The 22,639-nt window shown below is 41.3% G+C and overlaps 1 protein-coding gene across 1 annotated transcript in view; it reads left to right on the top strand.

The window, feature by feature from the left end:
* Positions 1-22,639, top strand: part of DENND4C (DENN domain containing 4C) — a 61,034-nt gene that overhangs the window by 37,609 nt on the left and 786 nt on the right. Inside the window, exons 17-31 of the mRNA XM_056848002.1 lie at positions 815-943; positions 1,596-1,740; positions 2,513-2,659; positions 4,794-4,919; positions 6,784-6,927; positions 9,340-10,505; positions 11,300-11,480; positions 13,236-13,345; positions 14,165-14,340; positions 14,711-14,890; positions 16,380-16,575; positions 17,064-17,309; positions 19,203-19,320; positions 20,610-20,760; positions 22,453-22,517. Of these exons, the coding sequence (XP_056703980.1) occupies positions 815-943; positions 1,596-1,740; positions 2,513-2,659; positions 4,794-4,919; positions 6,784-6,927; positions 9,340-10,505; positions 11,300-11,480; positions 13,236-13,345; positions 14,165-14,340; positions 14,711-14,890; positions 16,380-16,575; positions 17,064-17,309; positions 19,203-19,320; positions 20,610-20,760; positions 22,453-22,517 (3,280 nt within the window). The remainder of the gene's footprint in view (positions 1-814; positions 944-1,595; positions 1,741-2,512; positions 2,660-4,793; positions 4,920-6,783; positions 6,928-9,339; positions 10,506-11,299; positions 11,481-13,235; positions 13,346-14,164; positions 14,341-14,710; positions 14,891-16,379; positions 16,576-17,063; positions 17,310-19,202; positions 19,321-20,609; positions 20,761-22,452; positions 22,518-22,639) is intronic.

The following is a 22,639-nucleotide window of genomic DNA, read 5'->3' as shown; positions in this document are numbered from 1 at the left end:
AGACACTGAATTATTTAACGTAGATCTGGGTGTGGTTTGGGGAGTCAAGTTAGACAAGTTGGGAAGTAATTAAATAGTACAGCTGTTGCATTGGTTTTAAACCAACACAATCTGCCCAAACCTGAAATGAGGCCCTGAAAATCCTTAGCTAGAGTATGCTTTTGAAACTAGCATTTGGGATAGTTATTTAAGATCATTTGTAAATGGAGATGTTTCTGTTGTATCTAGGGTTGCCAGCCAGTGGCAACTAGCAGGAGTCCGGAGGGGCAGACAGGAAGATTTGCTGTCAGTGTGACCAAGCTCAGTCACTTCCAGGGACATGTCTTACTACCTATGTACATAGTAATGCCCTCTTAGGACTTTGTGTATTTTATACTTTTTATACTTTTTTTATTTATGTTTTTTATATTTGGAATTTCTGGTTTTAATATCGATGGGATTTTAGTCAACTGTTGATGATTGTATTCTGTATATGATTGGCTATGTGCCGTGTTAATAAATGACTGATAGTGCATGAGTAGAATTAGACAAAGAATCTCTTATTGTGTGTTTTTAACTAAATTTGTTCAGGTTTGAACAAATAGTGACTCCTCAACTGGATTGCTCAACAGGTACTGAAATCTATGGAAGAGATTTTTTGCTTTATTCTTGTGTGTTTTACTTGTTTAACTTGTGCTCCCTCTACTGGTTGCTGAGGACAAACATAGGGAGTAGTTCATCTTTTATGTCTTTTTGCATCCATTGTTTTACACAGCATAAACTGATTCAGTATGCCCATAGAAATTGATTGCACAAACTTTTCAATCTTTATCAGGTTTGCTATAGAGTTGTAATGCAGCTCTGTGGACTTTGGGGCCATCCTGTGCTGGCTGTGCGAGTCCTTTTTGAAATGAAAAATGCTGGTATACAGCCAAATGCAATCACCTATGGTTACTACAACAAGGTAAGCGAGACACGCAAAAGAAGTCAAATTAGCATGTCTATATTGTGCACGTTGCTTTTGTGTGGGATGACCTTGAAACAGTGCTGAAAATTACCCCAGCCATAGGGTTGCCTGGCCCCCTCCCTTAGCTTCTGTTTTGGAAAGGTTAGGGTGTGTGATTTGGCTGCCCACCTCTATTAAAAGGGTTCCCTGCCTGGATCTCTTGGTGTCTGGCATAGAACAGTAGTATAGTCACCCACTCTGCATTGCTTTGTTTATTGGGTCCAGATTGATCAATATTATATCCTATCTTTAGCCAGTTCTTTACCCCATTCTTAGTTAGGTCTGTCCTGTCTTATCAGAGCGGTTTGCCACTCCTCAAGTCCCAGATCTACCACATATTAAGGGAACTTTCCAGTGAAATGGAAGGTGCCTAAGTAGCTGCTTTACAGTTCCTTTCTCTCTGGGCAGCTGAACCTGTTGACCAAGTTCTAGGGTGTTCATGGATTTGTCTAGGAAAAGTACATATCTTCATATGAAGGAATATGTGTGAACTTGTAGTACAAAAATAATATGGCACTGTAGCATGACTGAAACAGGGAATAGGCATAGTGTATGTGTGTGTAAATAGAGCATTTTGGATTTCTGGAAATAAACAATTTCACTTTTCTAGGCAGCTTTGGAGAGCCCATGGCCTAGCAGTAATCGTAGTGGCATTTTTCTGTGGACAAAAGTGCGGAATGTGGTGCATGGCATGGCACAATTTAGACAATGCCTCAAAAAGTCTACACGCAATTTACAGGTCCCTTCAGTACCAGGTAACCTTGCAGTCACTAACTTCTGTGGGCCCAGCTTCTACAGAACTAGGGTATGAATGTTGTCTTATTGTAGTAGGAAAATGCATAATTGTATAAAAAAGTAGGGGTGTGCACCAATTTTTTCCCGTATTTTTCGGGTTTGGGTTTAATAGACACAGAAATTTTTGAAAAATCCAGAAAAAGCCAAATACTTCATTTAACTTTCCCTGAAAAATCAAAAAAATTCAGATTAATAAATCCAAACTCAAAAAATATGGGGCACAAAGCTGAAGGCTGGACTCAGAGCGAGCCCAGCCCTCAGTTCTGCATTACCGCCCCCCTGCCCCGCGCACAGCTGAAGTCCCTGTGGAGTTCAGCCGGGAAAGGGAAGAAATGAAAGCTGTGTTCGCTCCCAGCTAGGAGCCAGCACAGCCTTCAGTTTAGCGTCACCACATTATTTGGGAATCCACTTCCCAGCTCCCTTTAATTGCCGTCATTTTTTTAGTAACCCCCCCCCCCAAAAAAAAAAATACTGAAAAGGTATTTTTCAGGGGGCTTTCGGTTCGGAATATTGATAAGCTGTTTTAGAATTAAAATGGCTTTGGAGTGGCCTGAGGAGAATTCTTAAATATTCCTAAAAATAATTTGAAGATGTAATTATAGAAGTATTGTATATCCGGTGAAGAGAGTTATATGTGTCCTTTTAAACATGGTCATCATGTAGGCTTTTAAGAACTACTTTTAAAAATGTCCACTTTTTTTGTAATTTATGCACTGTTCTTCATATCTTCAGCTCCTCGGATGATCGCAGGTGGAAGTGATGGGGATACGGTGAGCCATGGTAGTGTGGATAGTTCTAATGATGCTAACAGTGGGGAGCACACACTCTTCGTCAGAGACTTAGTCAGGCTTGATTCCATTGGTAATCACTCTAGCACAGGTACTAGATCTGCTGGGTTTCACTAACTGCACATCCTCTTTTTAATATGTTGCTGACTTGATTTTTCCTGAAAACTGTTCTTCCTATGAAAATGGTGAGGAGAAATGGCTCATACATGCATCTTGCACTGTATCAATCACATGAACAGCAGACTCAAGGATACAGTTCACAGGATCACCAGGAGGCAAATTCCAGGGTGTGCAAATCACACCCTGGATTCATGTTTTCTATGTGTTTCCAGCCATACATCTCTCTGGCATTATCTTATGTCTGGAATCACATTGTGGCCCTGAAAGAGGACAGAGTTAATCCTGCTTCTGTGATCTTAAAAGGGGTGTAAGTCTGCTTAGGGTAGCACTGTGTTTCATGGATTTACTGTTTTGGAGAGGGGCCAAGGGGACTGAATTGTTGAGTTACTTGAAGGCAGGTATGTGGTATCAGGTCAGTTTAAATCTCCAGTAACTTAGTGTTCACTCGTTCCACAGTTCTATAACGTGGTTATTCATTGCCAGTGGGTGGACATAGTGAGCATTCTTGTACAGATGAATAGTCTGATAATAGTCCTGCATGCTGTTTGAATTGCAAATTGGCAAGAAATGCATTGTGCCATAATCCTTTAGGATAAAAGCATATGCTTGAATTTGCATAATGGTGTGTTAATGGAAACTGGGAAAGGGAGATGACCAAGAAGCTATTTCATACTGAATATAAAGTATTCAGGCGAACATGGTCAGACAAACCAGTGGTACCTTGCTTGATGTCGACATATAACATATCTGCAGAAAGAGATTAGACTGGAGTGAGATTTTAGCATACTTTATATTTTTCCTTTATTACTTTAAAATAAAACACTCTCTTGCCTTTCTAAAGGATATTCATTGTGCACACATAAAATACTTTATTAAAACATGCTGAAGAATGGCTACCACACCAAACACCCTGCTTTGTAGCCTGTAGATCTAAATGTTTTCCCTCTTCTCTCCCCTCCTCTACTAAACTTTCTGATATCTTTCTTTTTAAAGAGTTTGAGCCTCTCTCATGTGTAGATGGCCTGCTGTCTAGTAGATGACTAAAGATTCCTTCTCTTTGATCTTTGTTGCTCTGCTTCTTGCTCTGTGCTGTCTCTTGGTGCTGTCATGGTGTGGGGTGCAGACTTGTGTGGCGTGAAGCCTTGGAGGCACATAGGCGCTATTTCTGCTCTTGAATATTAACCACTCCAGGTAATTTTCCCATTTATAGGTTTTTTTGTCACTTGATGAGCAAGCAGAGGTGGTTTCTCTTAATGCTGTAAAAAATAGCCGATGGCCATAGCAAAAAAAACGTTTTGACCGTATGTAATTATTGATCAATCAGTGCTGCATATTATCTCTTTAATGGTTGAAAAATAATGTGGATCAAGATTGGCATTAAGCATTTTACTACTTCACTTAGATACTTGGCTGTCATTCAGCCTGCATGCTTGTCTTTCTTTTCTTTTTCTTTGCTTCTGATACATCCTTATGTATCTAATTAGTTTAATGAAGGGATTCCAAAGAAAATCTCTTCAGCTTACTCGAGTTTTGTGTTTATGTGGAGCTGCCAGAATTGGCAGCCACTGACTCCCTAGTTTCTTCTTACCCCAGAGGAGGGGCAGCACTATTGAGAACTGGAAGTAAAAGGAGCCAGCGGCCAAATGAGGCCTAGAGACAAGGCAGCAGAGATCCAACAAATTAATTCATCAATGTATGTTCATGTGCATAGGGGGGGAAATAGCTACTAGTGAGGAAACAACTAACTTGTATCTGAGATATGAAAAAAACAGGAAGATGCATGTTGTCTTGTGATATGTAAAACGGAGATGATACTCATTCCTCGGTAGAGAACTGACCTTTGTTGGAACTTACCGTAATGCCCTATGAAAAATACTTTGCATATCATATCTCTAATAAGCCTTTACCTTGCATCTCAGCTGCTGTTCTTTTCTTCCAACAGACTTCAGATACTCTGTTATATGTATATTTTTGTGTACTGGGTATTTCCAGTTTTGGTCTTTGCGATTTTTTCTTTTTTCCATTTAAAAAAATATATAAATGAGTTTGTTTTGTATTATCAAGTTAGAAAAAGTTGCTAGAATGTGTTGCATTCTTTTCAACAGGTGGTCAATCTGATCAAGGATATGGTTCTAAAGATGAACTTATAAAGGACGATGGAGATAGCAGTCACACATCAGAAATGCTTGCAGAAAAAGAGCTTGTTGCTAAAGATGATGATCTAATTGCAGGTATATTATATTGATGAATTTATATTTGTTTTTTAAATACTTAAATGTGGTTCTAGGGTTGGATCCACTGGAAATTTCCATTACTGAAGGAATTTCAATCAGTGCCGCACAACTTTCTTGCCCCCTCCCCTTTCTTGCCCCTCCCCCTGTGAAAATGACCCCTGAAATGCTCCTGGAGTACAGGGGACCCTACCTGACCAGCATAATGGGTAAATCAGCAACACGCACACACCCTTCTGCCCATGGAAATCCTTCAGTGGATCCTAGCCCTGGTAATGGTGGGCTCTGTGACTCTGTGGAGGTTTCCATTATCGTTCAAAGGAAAATTGATACATATACAATATGCTTGCACATGAACCTCCCTGGGAGACCTGAGGCTTTGAGAGTATGATTGGCCTAACTGATCTCATGGGACACTTGTGAGGATAGCAGTGGTGGAAGGGAGAACCATGTATTTCTGCTCCTTAGTGGAAGGGCAGAATAAAATGTGACAGGTGTAAATAGAGGCTGTGCATTCAGTAGTAGCACAGCAGGATGAAACGTAGCCATTGTGACCTCTTTCTGTCTCTGTAATATGCTGAATCAGTCTGCAAAAGACTGTCTAAAGGCACTGGACTGCCCCATGCCTCAGGAACCCAGATCCTTGGTATAGAAATGTATCTGATTAAAGACCATATCTTCAAAACCGATAGTTATCTGATACCAATAGTCTTCCTTTAAAAAAAAGAAAAAAGAAAGAAAAAAAGTGAGCTGCCTAAACTTGGATTGCAGTGCTTCATTTTATTATACAATTATTTCTAGAAGATAAATAAATTGACAGTTACGTAAGCAATGTTAATAGGATTATTCTAGAAAAAATAGCACTTGTAAGGGAAGTAAAAAATGTGAATTAATTATTGTGAGTTAATTCTAGATCATGTCCTAAGGCCAGTGGGTGGTCAGGCCACTGCCTCAAAGGGAGCAGATTGTTGAAGAAGGAACCACAACACTAATTAAAGAAAATTTTCCTTTAAGTCAATAGGGTGATGGTATATCTTGAGTATCTTATTACAAGTTCCCATTCTGCACTTAATCAGGTTCACTTGGTCAGGTGGCCAAATCTGACTGGTAGTTATTTGTTGTTAAGAGGCAGGATTCCTGACCATCGACTGTTGCCTCTGATGTTGCCCTGTTGGTCTCCTCTGTCAGGTTGGAGAATCTTCACAATTATATAGTTCACTTCAAGATCATTACACCTGCCTTAATGGTCACCTTTTTTGGCAAACAGTCCTCCCCCCTTTTAATTTCTAGTAGATGATGACTATTGGTCTACTCATCTTTGCATGACCCCAAATTCTCAAGCTCTAGTAAACCTTGAGGTCAGCAAGACTAAAAATTGCCTGGTCAGTGCATCCTGTGATGGGAGCAGGAGCTGGTCAGGTCTTTGCTTCCTGTTATCCTGTTTGAGAACTGTTTCTCAAGACCATCTTGTTCTGGGAGGTAGACTCCCTTCCTGAAGGGAAAAAACTACAAGGCTACAGAGTCTGTTGCTCTAAGTTTGAACTCACCCACATGAAGTTCCTCTTTCATGATTTGTCTGTTGACTTCGTCTGTCCAGGATTCCTTCTGGGTTTTTTTTTTTTTGCCTCTGTAAACCATACATGACCTTTACATTTGAGTATTATTATTGCTTTGATTTGATTTAACTAAAACTTCTATGGTGAGACCATGTCACACTCCATCCTATTTAAAATTTCACACTATTTTTTTAATAGCTTGCACTTTCAGTTTTCTCTTTGGTTGTGGGAGAACAGTGTAGGACATTGAAAGCACTTCATTTGTAAATCAGTTAACTTTTTTTTCCATCTTTTGCCTTCTGAAGAAGTTGGCAGTGCCAGTGAATCTGGTGAAAAACAACACCTTAATCCAGAATCCCACAACCCAATAGAAGTCCTGGTACAGCCTGGAAGCAGTATTGTAAAGGTACCTTCTGGTATTTTCGACAATACTGGCAGGAAGAGCAGCAGTGGTGAGTTACTGAATACATGAAATCCATTGGGATGTAGAGTTTGCATTTACATCCAGCTTGTAGATATAAAACTGTGGCTGGAGATGCCTGGTGTAATGGAAACAGACAGGCAACCTATTATGCATAACTTCAGTGTGCCCAGGTTCCACCTGGGAAATGGGTAAAGAAATAATGAAGGAGGGTATTCATGAGAGGATGCAGAATGCCTCTTCTCTCATCACTACATAATCTCACTGTCTCCTCTGCCCACACCAGATGTTTGAAAGGAATTAGCTTTTGATCCAACAAATCTTCTATTGTGGAATTTTAAAATAAATGATGGTAACTGCAATGCTTAACTTACAAAACTAAGTTAACTTTGACAAGATAGGTCTCTTCCAATGGGATGGCATGAAATGATTGTTTCTTTATTCAGAATGGATTAGAAAAGCACTTGCAATATTTTTTTAAGCTGAGGATCTACAGCAAATATACCCATTTTCCCAGGACCTCGGTCTTTTGCATAGTAACACAAATAGTGACTTCTGTCTTTTTATGGAAAGGCGACAGGCTTATACATAATACTCATGTTGCTGTGGTCATTGCTTGGTTGAATTTGATTATTTCTTCAGCAGACCTGTAATATACACTCAAATAACTTTTGAAGATTTGTTTGCACTGGGAACCACAATGAAGAAGAGGCTCTTGCTAAATCTTCTTCCTGGGCAGCATATCTTTTTGTGCAGGGTTTTTTGTGCAGCATATCTTTTTGTGCAGGGTTTTTTGTGCAGCATATCTTTTTGTGCAGGATTAACAATTCCACATGAACTCTGGCCATTTAATTAATTAAGAAGATGAAGTTACTTCATACTGAGTCAGACCTTGAATCTATTAGTCATTATTTTCTCTTCTGACTGGCAGTTTTCCTGGGCTGTAGGCAGAGATTTGATCCTTTTAACTGGCATTGCTAGGGATTGAGCCCAGGACCTTCTGTATGCAAAGCACGTGCTCTGTCGCTGAGCTATAGTGCCTCATAGTTGCCATGCTTAGAGTTGTATGTCAATACAAATAAACAGCACAAGCTCTAGTTTTAGTGAAGAACAATGTTATTCTCAGGCAAAAATTGTAGCATCAACACACTACCGTAAACAAAGAACAAACTGTGCTATAGGCATACAAAAACAGATTGTCTCAAAACAGCTAAATAGATGGAAATTCAACACAAGGAAAAACGATTGGATGCAAAGTTCATCGTTCGTATCAATAGGCACGATGGCTTGTGCCGTTTAATATTATTGAAGACGGGCGCTGGAAATCATGCGCAGTGAAGCGACTGTCAGAGTAGAGTTGGTCATGTGCAGAAGAAAAAATGAAGGTAAATGGTAACTGCTGGCAAAGATAGTCATGTGCAGTAGACAAGCTCTGCAAAACAGAAATAGCGCGTCATTCAAAAAAATTGATAGCTGTGTGAAAATTCGAATTGTAGCCTTGGCACAGAGGACAAGATGAATCGGAACGCGGTCTCTAGGTTATTAATCACGTTTCGCTAGAGGGCTTCATCAGTTTTTTTGAATGACGCGCTATTTCTGTTTTGCGGAGCTTGTCTACTGCACATGACTATCTTTGCCAGCAGTTACCATTTACTTTCATTTTTTCTTCTGCGCATGACCAACTCTACTCCAACAGTCGCTTCACTGCGCATGATTTCCAGCGTCCGTCTTCAATAATATTAAACGGCACAAGCCATCGTGCCTATTGATACGAACGATGAACTTTGCATCTAGTCGTTATTTCTTGTGTTGAATTTCCATCTATTTAGCTGTTTTGAGACAATTTGTTTTTGTATGCCTATAGCACAGTTTGTTCTTTGTTTACGGTAGTGTGTTGATGCTACAATTTTTGCCTGAGAATAACATTGTTCTTCACTAAAACTAGAGCTTGTGCTATTTATTTGTATTGACTTGTATTGACAGTGCTAATTGTTTTTGTATTTGCATAGAGTTGTATGTCAGCATGCCATCATCTATTCTTCCTGGTTGATTGTAAGCACAGATGAATCACAGTGCGTTTACTGGCTATGCAAGTCATGAATATGGCTTTCTAAAGTGCTGCTGATTACTGGCGGAGGGAATGCTCACTTGTGCATCTCTTCATGAGATAATTCTTTGGAAAACAATGTTATCAAGATGTATCGTGCAAACACACAACTCCTAGCCAGAAACAAATCTCTGTGTCGATGCTGTAATAACGTAGGCTGCTGGATATAGGAGTCCAAAGAACTATCTAAAGTTTCTATAAGTTAATTGCAGTCTATTGAATTATTTTCTTTTTTAAAGATAACTATTCTAAACTTGCTCAAGATTTTATTCTTCTGAGCTTTGTCACTTGGTTTTCTGTAAGTATACTGACTTTTCTTTGTTGTTGTTGTTAAAGGAACTCCATCCAGCCCATTGTTTGTAACTCAGGATCCGATTGAAGATTTAGTGTTTGATGACAATACTTCTCCCAAGAGAACTGGTGAAAAAGGGAAGAAGAGACAGAAGCTTTTTTCAGAAAGGAGCTGTAGCTTTAGCACTGAGAGCAGAGCAGGCATGTTGCTGAAAAAAAGCAGCTTAGACTTGAACACCAGTGAAGTTGCAATAATGATGGGAGCTGATGCGAAGATCCTCACAGCGGCTCTGTCTGGGGCCAAACCATCACCACCCCATATGAGTAAGTCTCACAGTTTTGACAACGTAAGTGATGACCACCACCATTCTGGCTCAGACACCTCTAGGACTTCTGAGAATGAAAATGCTTGGGATGCAGAGTATTGGTCACCGCCTGTTCTGGAAGAGCTGGAAGAAGGTCATGAACAGCTTGAAAACGGGCATGACAACATTGCAACCAAAGCAGAGGACATTAACTCCAAGCCTCTTAATGCTTCTCAGTCCAGAACTAGCCAAAAAGAACCCAAGGAGACAGTGAACAAGAGAAACAGTCTCCATGCTGTAGTCAAGCCTGTTGAAAGAGAAGACGTTCAGGTGGGCCTGGACCCTTTATCTTTGCTGGCAACAGAGACAGTAGACCCGAAACCCTGTGATCAGGAAGAAAAGGTGATGTCACCGGTAGTTGCACGCAATCTGGCTGATGAAATTGAAAGCTACATGAATCTGAAAAGTCCCTTGGGCAGCAAATCATTCAGCATGGAATTGCACAAGAAAGAGAGCAGCCAGGAGGAAATCTCCCCTAGTTCACTTGGTCCTCCTTTAGATAGGCGATCAAGCCTACCTTTAGATTCTGCTCCACCACCCAAAGTTCAGAACACCACTCATAAAAGTCCATCTGTTTCCCGATCCAAAACCTTTACTGGAAAACCAAAGCAATTGGCCCTTTCAAGGACCCAGAAAGAACGGTCTACATCTTTAACAGGCTTGGGTCGCTCTTCACCACAGGCTGCATTTGGTTCGGTAGTTACCAGTTTTTCGGGCTTGAAACTAGATCACATTTTATCTGGACCTAAAATAGATGTTCTGAAGTCTGGCATGAAGCAAGCAGCTAATGTCGCCAGCAAGGTTTGGGGAGCTGTAGCATCTGCGTATAGCTATTCAGATGATGAGGCAAGTATATTTTTAAATGTTTCCTAACACCAGGTAGTTTAATATTTATCTGTTTTTTATATCCTGCTTCTAATGAGGACTCAGAGTGGCTTAAAATTGAAAACAAAAACAAAAAACCCAGAATGATAATAAAAGTATAATGAAAAATAGACAGCCAGGAGAGGGAGCACTTCAAAGTGCAGAATCGGTCTTTTCTTCTGTTGGCAGATCTTCCCCCCTGCTCCAGGCTATGGCCTTCAGGCTATCAGGCTGACCTCGACCAGGGCCAGGGCCTTTTCATACCTTGCTCCAGCCTGGTGGAAGGCTATGCCCAGTGAGGTTTAGGCTCTGCAGGACCTGAAGCAATTCCACAGGGCCTGTAAAACTGAGCTGTTCCGCCAGGCATACAGTTGGACAGAAATGAGTTTCTATTGGGCTGGCCTCCCCCTCCTACCCCCCTCTGTACTTCCGTTATGGTTTTATTAGTAGTATATTATTGTTGTACTGTTACTGCTGCTATGTCCATTAGCGCCAGTTTATTTTATTGATTATTGATGATGATTTTATTGAAAACGCTAAGATTGTTTTAATTAATTGTTCAAATGCTTTAAGCCGCTCTGAGCCTGACCTAGTTAAGAAGATGGCCTAAAAATCCAATAAATAAATATGTGACAAAGGACAAGAACCATTCAGCTCATGCCTGTAGGAGAGGAGAAACAAACTTGGCTAGATGCTCTTCAACTACCAGGATCTTGCCACCTTCCTTATTGATATTGAGAGATACCAAACTTCTTTTGTGTCTTTTTTAATTGAAGGATGAAGGGAGTCGACCTGATTTTACCTTTCCTGCTGGCTTTGAAGACCATATTTTAGGTGTCAATCAGTCACAAAAAACAGGCATTTCAGGACTTGCAACCAGTGAACTTGCACAGAGTACAACTAGTCTTGGCAGCAGTAATAGTAGTGGAGATGCAGGGAAGCAACACTACCCAACAGGTATGGACATTCCCTTCATAACTACAGTGGGTCATCCTCTGCTTGAACATTTGGAAGAGTCTGTGTGTGTGTGGTATAATGGTTGATGTGTTGGACTAGGACTTGTGGGTAGAGGCTAGGTACTAATCCTTACAAGGCCATGAAGATTTCTGGGTCAGTAACTCTCTCTGTCTAACCTACCTAACAATGTTGTTAGAATAAAATGGAGGAGGAGAGAACCATGTATGCTGCCCTGAGCTCCTTGGAGGAATGATGGGGTTAAAAATGGAGATAGAAATCAAAGTACAATTCTAATTGTCCCATTATCTCACAGGATCAGGGGAGTTCCTCATTCAAAAGCTGTGGGATCATTCAGGGTTTGGTTGTTCATAGTATTCTTCAGTGATATGACCCAGGAAGAGGGAAAGGGATGACACTGAGCTTTTAAGGTCCACTCCTCATAGAATCATAGAGTTGGAAGGGACCACCAGGGTCATCTAGTCCAACCCCCTGCCCAATGCAGGAAATTAACAACTACCTCCCCCCACATCCCCAGTGACCCCAACCCTCCCCACACCATGCAGGATCCCACAATCAAAGCACTCCCGACAGATGGCCATCCAGCCTTTGCTTAAAGACCTCCAAAGACGGAGACTCCACCACCCTCCGAGGCAGTGCATTCCACCATCGAACAGCCCTCACCGTCAGGAAATTCTTCCTAATGTTTAGGTGGATTCGCTTTTCTCTTAGTTTAAATCCATTACTTCATGTCCTAGTCTCTGAAGCAACAGAGACAAGCTAGTTCCCTCATCAACATGACATCCCTTCAAATATTTAAACATGGCTATCATGCCTCCACTCAACCTTCTCTTCTTCAAACTAAACAAACCCAACTCCCTAAGTCTCTCCTCTTAGGGCAAGGATTCCAGACCTTTGACCATTCTGGTTGCCCTCTGGACACGTTCTTGGGGGACAAAACAGTCGTCCTTATAGGTCCATAATGTACATTGGCATTAAGTAAATAAAAAAGCTTTAATCTCCTGGAAATTGTGGATGTCATCCTGTCAGTACTGGTAAACAGGTATTTTCCTGAAATTCATTCATAACTATGAACTGCTGATTTACACTCATGGCAGCCTCAGCTTGGATAAGCCACACATCAGCTGTAGATGTCGACTGTCTCTGGCTTGCAGGCTTTGCAAAAAGACAGCTCCTGTGATTGAAAAATGTAGAATACAAACATGCTCTGATAATGAGATAAAATGGCAGAAGTCTGCCTAATTTGAAATGGCATGAAACCATCCCAAAATGCTGCTTTGTGTGAAGAAAAAGCATGTGAATTCACACAGTGGCAACTAGCAGGCAGCATCTCTTTAGGAATACTGTACAATTAGTGAGTTTGCTCCATTGGTGGAAAAAACGGCATTGAGGAGTATCCTTTGAGTACCAAAATGGCTGCTCTGGTGATCAAGGGATCATGGATAAATGTCACATGGAATGGAGGTGGTAGTAAGGAAGGGAACTGAGTAAGACTGAAAAGTGCCGGCTGGATCCCACTCACCATGTTTTTAAAAAAATAATCTCTTATGAGCACAAATATGCCAAGATATTAAAATATTTTCATTTAGATCTTAAACAATAAAAGCAAATAAAGTTAAATGATTGTTTAGAATCTCACAAAGATGATGGCATTAGTCATTTCTGTATTGTTACAGCAGATTTACATATTCTTCATTGCTGCTACCTAAGTTTCAGTTGCCTTGTATTTCTATACAGGTGAAACTTTGTTCCCTAGAGGTATGAAGGGTGTGGATTCTGAGAAGTCTGAGCACGGTTCTTCCCAGAACACCAGTTTGTCTAGTATCTTCCAGAACTGTGCAATGGAGGTAAAACTGATCATTTTAAGGATGTGCTTTGTATTTTGTGCCAGGAGCCCCATGGCGCAGAGTGGTAAGCTGCAGTACTGCAGTCCAAACTCTGCTCACGACCTGAGTTCGATCCCAATGGAAGTTGGTTTCAGGTAGCCGGCTCAAGGTTGACTCAGCCTTCCATCCTTCCGAGGTCGGTAAAATGAGTACCCAGCTTGCTGGGGGTAAAGGGAAGATGACTGGGGAAGGCACTGGCAAACCACCCCATAAACAAAGTCTGCCTAGTAAACGTCGGGATGTGACGTCACCCCATGGGTCAGGAATGACCCGGTGCTTGCACAGGGGATATTTACCTTAAAAAAAATTTTTTTGTAGGAATCTGTCAGTATTTTGTAGTATCAGGCTTTGCTTCACTTTATGCAAATGAAAAGTGCCTTTTAAAATGCCCACTGGAAATATCTAAAATTCTTCCCTTTATGTCTTTTAAACATACAAAGTGGTTATCTTTTTAAAAGTTCCTTTTAAAAATGTTCTCCGTAGAATTTGCGATTACCTAAATAATGTTTTTTAACCAAAATAGGTTTTTAGACACTGCTTATGTGCAGTGCTAAAAGCTCTATGATCAGGATCGGTTTTAAGGCTGATTACAAAGGCTTTTCAAAAAGTGGTTATATAGTTGTATGTGAAGTGGGACAGGATTTGAAGGACAAAACCCCACAGTGAGTAGAACAAATCAGAAACTCAAACCAAGTTCCAAATGTTTTGAGCTGCCTGTCTGCCTCTTTACTCCCTTACCCTTTCTTTTTGTTTCAAAACGTTACAAAATGTTTTTGGCAGGTCTTAATGTCAAGCTGTTCTCAATGTCGAGTATGTGGAGCACTGGTTTATGATGAAGAAATCATGGCAGGGTGGACTGCCGATGACTCTAATTTGAACACAACTTGCCCATTCTGCAAAAGCACTTTCTTACCTCTTCTTAATGTGGAGTTTAAAGACTTGCGTGGATTTGCAAGGTTAGTAGACTTGCAGTAGGCAACATTTTTTGCCATTAAATGCTGATTACATATTTGCATGTTTTGTCATTGGCGACTAGAGGCACCTTCACTTGGGTAGTAATTGGGATAACCAGATCCAGACTATGTATGTCGTGTAAACTGTTCCTCTCTTGGTTATCTCTGAAGACAGATAAGTTTTTATTTTGTACAGTAATATGGGTGGGGGTGCTTGTAGTTCATTTGTGGACTCTTTGGCTTGACATTCTTTTTTGCCTTTTCTTCTGTATAATTATAAATTGGTTCCTGGTCTGTTTGGAAGTATATTTAGATGAGGCAAAACCCAATATTGTGCATTCTAATTCTAATCCTTTTCTTGTTATCTTACTAGCTTATTTTTGAAACCAAGCACCTCTGGTGATAGTTTACACAGCAGTAACATTCCGTTAACGACTGATTCTCTGGAGCAGAAGCCTGTTTCTGTCCCTGCAACAGATTTGATCAGTTTTGAAGAACCCTCAAATACCAGCCCAACCATTGCTGAAGAAAACAGCACCACAGCTGTGCAAAGGTACAGAATGTAAAGAGGCAGAGAAATCTTAGGTTCTGGGAAAACTCATTGGAGTCTGGAATTTTTTGGGAATAGGCCTGGCATTTAAGACTGTAGAAAAAGCTTATGCTAGAATGCCAGCATGCTTGTGTGCGTGTATAGTGCTGTCAAGTCGCAGCCGACTTATGGAGACCCCTTGTGGGGTTTTCAAGGCAAGAGACTAACAGGTGGTTTGTCATTGGTTTCCTCTGCATAACAACCCTGGCATTCCTTGGTGGTCTCCCATCCAAGTACTAACCAGGGCCGACCTTGCTTAGCTTCTGAGATCTGACAAGCTCATGATAGCCTGGGCCATCCAGGTCAGGGTGCAGCATGCTTAGCAGAGTGTAAAAATCAGTATTATTTGAGTCATGTAACTTGTTTCAGAGAGTCTGTGACTAGAATGGTTGGATGTAGGTCTCCAGACTTGAAACAACTTACCCCTTCAAGCAAGGTCACACTTCTTCAGCATTGCACATGCCTATCCCAATATATTTGGTACCCTAGTAAACATCTATTTAAGAAAAGTCTTCAAGAAAACATCATTTTGAAACAGCATAAAAAGAGCCCTTATGAATCAGACCAGTGGTCCATCTAGTCCAGCATCTTGAGTCACACAGTGGCCAGCCAGTTTGCCCTGGAGGGCCAACAAATAGAGCAATAGAGGCCTTCCCCTAATGCCTCCTTGTCACACTGGTATTCAGAAGCTCACTTCCTGTTTATATGGAGGTTCTCTTTAGTCACCATGGGCAGTAGCTGCAGATGGACCTATTCTCCATGAACCTGTCTTTTCTCCTTTTAAAGCTATCAGTGTTTGTGGCTATAATTATATCTACTGGTAGCAAATAACCACAATTTAATCGTTAAAAAATTCCTTTTGCCAGTCCTGAATCTATTGACCATCAGTTTTATTGTGTATATTAAGGGAGATGCATTATTTTATAAACCTTCACTCCATGCATTATTTTATATACCTCTATCATATTCCACCACCACCCCTTTCCCAGTTAGTAGTCTTTTTTTCTAAATGGAAAAGTGCCAGACACTTTAGTCTTTCCTTATAAGCTATTCCTTATTCATCTTGGTTACCTTCTGCACTATTTTTAGTTCTACAGTATCCTTCTGGCGATATGGCAAGCAGAACTCCAGATGAGATGTACCATAGATCTATACAGGAGCACTACAATATTGGCCATTTTATTGTCCTTTCTCTTCCTAATAATACCCAGCCTGGAGTTTGCTTTCTTCGTTGCTGCCAGTTTCATTGAGCTTCTGGTGTACGAGAAATTCAATTAGTGCAGAGACCAAGCTTGGGACCAGTGTTGAATAGCTGAGACATTTGCTGGGCTTCAGTTTTTATCTATAAAGTGAGATTAATTTAAATATTCTTAACAGCACCGTTGGGAGTATGAGAAAGATAATGTTTTACCATCTGTGTGTAATGTTGGTATGTTCTTGCGCTGTGTTCAAGCAGCAGGATAGCAGAAGAAGAGAGTGGGGACCTCAGACCTACACGGCCATCTGTTGCAAATAACACATCCAAGCGAGGAGCTTCTCTGACTCGGAGCCACAGTGTTGGTGGCCCCCTGCAAAATATTGATCTCCTGCAGAGGCCGTCTCATTGCATTTCAACAGTTAGCCTTCCTAACAGTTTACAGGAGGCCATGGTAAGTTCTTGATAATGTATCTTTGTCAATCTAATTTGCTTTTAGCTAATGGCTATTTAGCACATGTGCTGTCAGCCAGCCTTTGTACTATAGAGCATCTTTGAGCATTAGCACTGCAAGGATCCTTTTGAGAAGGAGTTTCCCTAGGAATCAAGGATTTTTGCAGTAAGCATACAGGAAATTCTGTGGTGCTCCTGAGGTGGAAAAAGTGGAGAAGGAGCATGTCTGCAAGATTTCCTTGTTCAGTTTGTTTAAGCTTTAATTATAATGCAGTTTCCACGTATACTACATAATTATTGTATGAGTAAGTACTGCTATCTATTTACAAAGAAAAATATGGAAAATCGACGCCATACTATTTACAATCAAGTTTGCATGATAGCTTGTGTTCTGCTGCAAGAGTAATGTGGCTTACTGGCTCCTAGAGGTGGAGGGAAATTGATCCAACGTTCTTAATTTACAAACTAACCATTGCCAATGTTCTTCAGGATCCTATAGCAAAAAGGCCAAATCCTTTACCTCTGTCTGTGCCTTATTTGAGCCCTTTGGTGCTCCGGAAAGAGTTGGAATCCTTGTTGGAGAATGAGGGAGAGCAAGTGATCCACACCTCAACATTCATCAATCAACATCCCATTATTTTCTGGAACTTAGTATGGTATTTCCGTCGCTTGGACCTCCCAAGTAACTTGCCAGGGCTCATTCTGACTTCAGAACACTGCAATGAGGGTGTTCAGGTAGGTTCTCTCCAAGGCCTATGTTTGTGTTCCAGCATATGGGGTGAGGTTTTTGATTATGTAAAGAAGAGGAGATCCTAACTTACTGAGGGGGTTGGACTTTGTGTGTGTGCTTGCACCAGTATCCTATATCTCTGAAATGCAATGTAGAGGAAACCAATGATACTGAGTAGCAGCAAATGCCAATAACAGTAAACAATAGCATTACTTAAAAGTGTTCTAAACTTGTTGACAAAACAGCCAAAAAGGCTGATATATTAAAGATGAGAACATGTTGGCAGGATACTAACACGCTTAGAGCATGATACAGCCAAAGTCAAAGATTCGGTTGTCATGGTTTCCACGGAAGAAATCTAAGCATGTGCTTAGAGACCAGTAAGATTCCAAATTGTTTAACTTTCGATAGTGGCATTCAAGTTTTGGATGTTGTCCCTCCATTTGAAGGCTAAAGAATTTGATGAGTCTGAAGGTGTCGTTGGAATGAACTCTGGTTTGCCATCTTTAAGTGCAGGTGATGTTGGGGAACTGTGCTTGGATCCCCAGGTGTGTGACTGAACTTCAAAAAGCAACTGTGGAGCTGGGCAAATAGGAATCAGTATGTCAATGATAGGTAAAGAGGGAGGGGATCCTTCATGACATTTTGTCATTTGGCAATGACCCTCTCCCTGGTTGTCTTAAGTCCCTGCAAGGGGTGAAAATTAGATTCCCACCTAGGACTTAAAGCAGTGAAGCTTGGTAGCGAGACTGAGCGGAAGCCAGACTATACTCTGTGAACCTGAGGGGTTTTGTGAAAGCCAAAGCTATTGACACACACAACCTGTGGTAGTGACAGGAGTGAGAACTGGGTTAGAGAGGGCCCATTCTCAGGTCACGAAGGGGAATTAGTCTCTGAGGTAGAGCTATTCCAGTAGCAGGAAGGTGTGAAAAATTACAGCCACTTAGGTGGGGTAATCAGAGAGAGAGCTAGGCTGGGGACAGAGATGAGAGTCTGAAGCTGAACGACAGACTGAGAGTCTGAACGTCTGAATAATAGTTCTGTGAGGTAGAACTAAGCTTGAGAACTGAGAACCGAAAGTAACTTGAGAAAAGGGAACATCTAAGCTATTTCTCTGAAGTAATCTTGCTTGTATCAATCTGAGTTTTTCCCTCCAAAATATTCTACTTTTTCTTAAAAACCAATCTCTGTAAGTTCTCTTTAATAAACTTCCCTGTTATCTCTGTTTAAGTTGAAAAGCCTCTTGTCTCCTATTTCTCACTGAGGTAAATACGGGTGTGGGAGTGGAGGAGAAGAAGAAATAATTCTCCTCACAAATATACTCAGGCCAACGCCTTTTCCCCTCAGCATATACGGCCGGGCTGAGTGAGTGGGATATTGAAGTGGCTGGAAGGGGGGCTGCGTCATAGATACCCTTCCAAGTAAATAGTTATAACATAATCCCATGGGTTTCCTCAATCTCTTGCATAAATAAACTTCTGCACAAGATGCAAATCATTTTGGAATTTGGCTTGATTTGAACAGGAAGGTACAGTCTGGGGTTGTTAAGGCAAATGTTTGTAATTCAACTAGCCGAGAATGGAAATATTTTATTTATTTAATTCTTTTTAAACCCCGCTTTTCTCCCCAATGGGGACCCAAAGTGGCTTATGTAATTTGCCTCTCCTCCATTTTATCCTCACAATAACCCTGTGAGGTAGGTTAGGCTGAGAGAGTGTGACTGGCCCAGGGTCCCCCAGTGAGCTTCCATGGCACAAAGTGAGGATTTGAAGCAGATACTAATTCAATACTCTTAACCACTACACCACACTAGCATTTTGTATTTAGTGTTTCAAAATTACTGGTACAGATTTCTGTTTGTGGCAAAGTAATAAGAAAGTTTGTTTCCTTCAATCTAGCTTCCACTGTCCAATTTGTCTCAAGACAGCAAGCTAGTGTATATCCAGCTACTCTGGGACAACATCAATCTTCACCAAGAGCCTGGGGAGCCCTTGTATATATCTTGGAGAAATTTCAGTGAGTAAAATGTTCATGATGGAAGAGGGCTGATGGGCAGGAGGTGCTTGTGCTGCTGGAAAATTGCCATTCTCTTCTGAATAGCATATCACTTCAGTTGCACTTGAAGAGCATTTGATATGAGCTTGAACTTCACCCATTTGAGATAAAGATATTAAAGCATAAAGATATTAAACTGCAAATTTTGCAGTGCTGCATGAATAACCAGTAGTGGAATTCACACAGCAGCTTCATCCAATACCATCCAGGGTTTGGATTCCCCAGATCCATTCTGTTAGCAGAGGCGTTCTCTGGAGGCCTTCAAAGCATCTTGTGTCAGGGAAGGCTTCATCTGCTGAACACTTCATCCACCTCTGCTAGTGGAAACGGTAGCTAAAAAGGCAAATGTGATCTTGGGCTGCATTAACAGAAGTCTAGTGTCCAGATCACGTGAAGTGATGGCATCTCTTTACTCTGCTCTGGTTAGACCTCACCTAGAGTATTGTGTTCAGTTTTGGGCACCACAATTTAAGAAAGATGTAGATAAGCTGGAACGTGTCCAGAGGAGGGCAACAAAGATGGTGAGGGGTCTGGAGACCAAGTCCTATGAGGAAAGGTTGAAGGAGCTGGGTATGTTTAGCCTGAAAAGGAGAAGACTGAGAGGTGATATGATAACCATCTTCAAGTACTTGAAGGGCTGTCATATAGAGGATGGTGCCGAGTTGTTTTCTGTTGCCCCAGAAGGTCGAACCAGAACCAACAGGTTAAAATTAAATCAGAAGAGTTTCCATCTAGACATTAGGAAGAATTTTGTAACAGTTAGATCAGTTCTTCAGTGGAACAGGCTTCCTCGGGAGGTGGTAAGCTCTCCTTCCCTGGAGGACTTTAAGCAGAGGCTAGATGGCCATCTGTCAGCAATGTTGATTCTATGAATTTAGGCAGTTCATGAGAGGGAGAGCATCTTGGCCATCTTCTGGGAACTGGGGGTGTGGGGGGGAGGTAGTTGTGAAATTCCTGCATTGTGCAGGGTGTTGGACTAGATGACCCTGGTGGTCCCTTCCAACTCTATGATTCTATGAAAGCATACACTGGTTCTAACCCAAAGTGCTTGCCATAGTTTCCTCTCCTCTTTGTATTCTATTTCTTTTCTGTATTTTCCTTCTGCCGTTTTATTTCTCATCTTTCCCCTTGTTTCTCTTTTAACTTTCTTGCTGAAGTTACACCTACTGCACATGCTACACATTGCACAACAGTCCACAGCCTCCATCCTCCTCCAGTCTTTTTCCAATGTGTTGGTTTTTTCCTTACAGATTCCACAGAGAAGAAACCCTCAATAGCTTCAGAAGAGCAGCAAGCAATAAGCACTTTGGTTGAAAATATCAAGCTAAGCATTCAGCACAATGATGTTGTTAAACCCATCAATCTCCTTGTACAGCAAAAGCACGAGGGCAAGCGACAAAGGTAAGGGGGGGTGCCACGGCACACCTGAAAAATAGACTCAGGGTGGCTTCTGTCTCGTAATCTCCTAGCATCCATAGTTGTGCACATAAGGAACATTCTGCTGTTGACCAGGATAGTCCTTTTGCTGCATTAAAAGTACCTTTCATGTGTTTATGAGCATACAGCGTTAGCACAGAAGTGGGAAAGCCAATGCCCAAATACTCAGGGTTAGGAATAGTTATGGAGAGGCATGAGTAAGTAAAAGAATGTGTGGCTTTGGATCTTAGTGTTAAAAACCAGCAACTTAACTGCTGTTCATTGGTCATGCTCCTTGCTTACTGATAACTGGCTCCATAGAAGCCGCTGGAATGAAGCCATACGTGCTGTTATTTGGAGCCCTTGAGGAGCATCCTCTTTGGGATCCTCAGTTTCTAGATAAAAAAGGAAGATTTTGGTAGATAAGTCCACCCTGGAATTGTAAAACCAGTTCGCTTAGGAAACCTGTGACTCTCACAGAGAAAAGGGTAAAAGTAGTCCCCTGTGCAAGCACTGGGTCATTACTGACCCATGGGGAGAGGTCAAAACCTGATGTTTACTAGGCAGACTATGTTTACGGGGTGGTTTGCCATCGCCTTCCCCAGTCGTCAACAATTTACCTCCAGCAAGGTGAGTACTCATTTTACTGACCTCAGAAGGATGGAAGGCTGAGTCAAGCTTCAGCTGGCTACCTGAAACTGACTTCCGTCAGGATTGAACTCAGGTCGTGAGCAGACTGAAGTACTGCAGCTTACCACTCTGTGCTACGGGGGCTGCTTCTCACAGTGAAACAAAATGTAATACAACTTAGTTAGCAGCAGTATTTTTGGGGAGAGGGGAAACTCCAGGTGGTATACATAGCTTTTCCCCTCCCCTTGGTTCTTTTCTCACAGCAAACTTATGAAGTATGTTAGGTTGAGAGAGAATGACTCGCCCAATATCACCCAGTGAGGTTCATGGCCAAATGGGGATTTGAACATGAGTTTCCTCAAGCACTATTAACACTCTAAGAACTTCTGTGACCATGTATAGTTAAGAGGTGCTTGTACCTTTAGACACATGTCTGTATGATTATGGCCCACTTACATTTCCATCATTTCTTGATCTGTACTTAATTCCTGGCTTAAGTTTTATAAACAAAACCTTCAAATCTAGGTGGTGACCCACACACTGGTCATAAGAGATTTCTGACAAAGAGGTAGGTGGTGACCCACACACTGGTCATAAGCGATTTCTGACAAAGAGGTAAGGGGATGCTACAAGCTTGGAAGGAACACTGAGACCTGGATAGAATGAAAATTGGAAATATTTGAGAATCTTAAACCTTTATCTGGGCACAGGAATCAGAGGAAGTCTCAAGCAGTCTGGTAATACCAAACACCCAATACCAAATGCTGACTAAAGAGCTGGTTGCTCCAGGCATCCGCTATAGAGGAGAGGAGAGACTAGAGGTCTAGAAAGAGAATAGTGCAACAGAGATAATAGCTGCCAATTCTGAAATCTAGTTGGGCATCTAACACTGTGGCAGAGGTTCAGGCTGCTGGAGAGCAAGTAATCCCAAAGAGGAAAAGATATACAACCATGTAGCTAGCCCATGTGGTGTAGTGGTGAGAAAGTTGTGTAATTGCTTATAGAAAAGGCTGACTTTGCGTTAACTTCTAAATGAATCTTTTACAGGAGTTTTTACAGAGAGATCCTTTTTCTGTCCCTGGTGTCCCTTGGGAGGGAGAATATTGACATTGGTAAGCAATATACTATTAATTTCCTTATATGTGGGTTGAGGAAAATGTTCAGCCTTAGTGTACTAATCTGTGAACTATTTCTTCATGGGTTTCCAAGTTACAGTTCCACCTTGAAAAAGACA

The sequence above is a fragment of the Euleptes europaea genome, chromosome 4, assembly GCF_029931775.1.
Source record: "Euleptes europaea isolate rEulEur1 chromosome 4, rEulEur1.hap1, whole genome shotgun sequence".
NCBI classification, from domain to species: domain Eukaryota; kingdom Metazoa; phylum Chordata; class Lepidosauria; order Squamata; family Sphaerodactylidae; genus Euleptes; species Euleptes europaea.
Note: the sequence above shows the minus strand (reverse complement) of the source record. Positions and strands in the feature narration are given on the sequence as shown.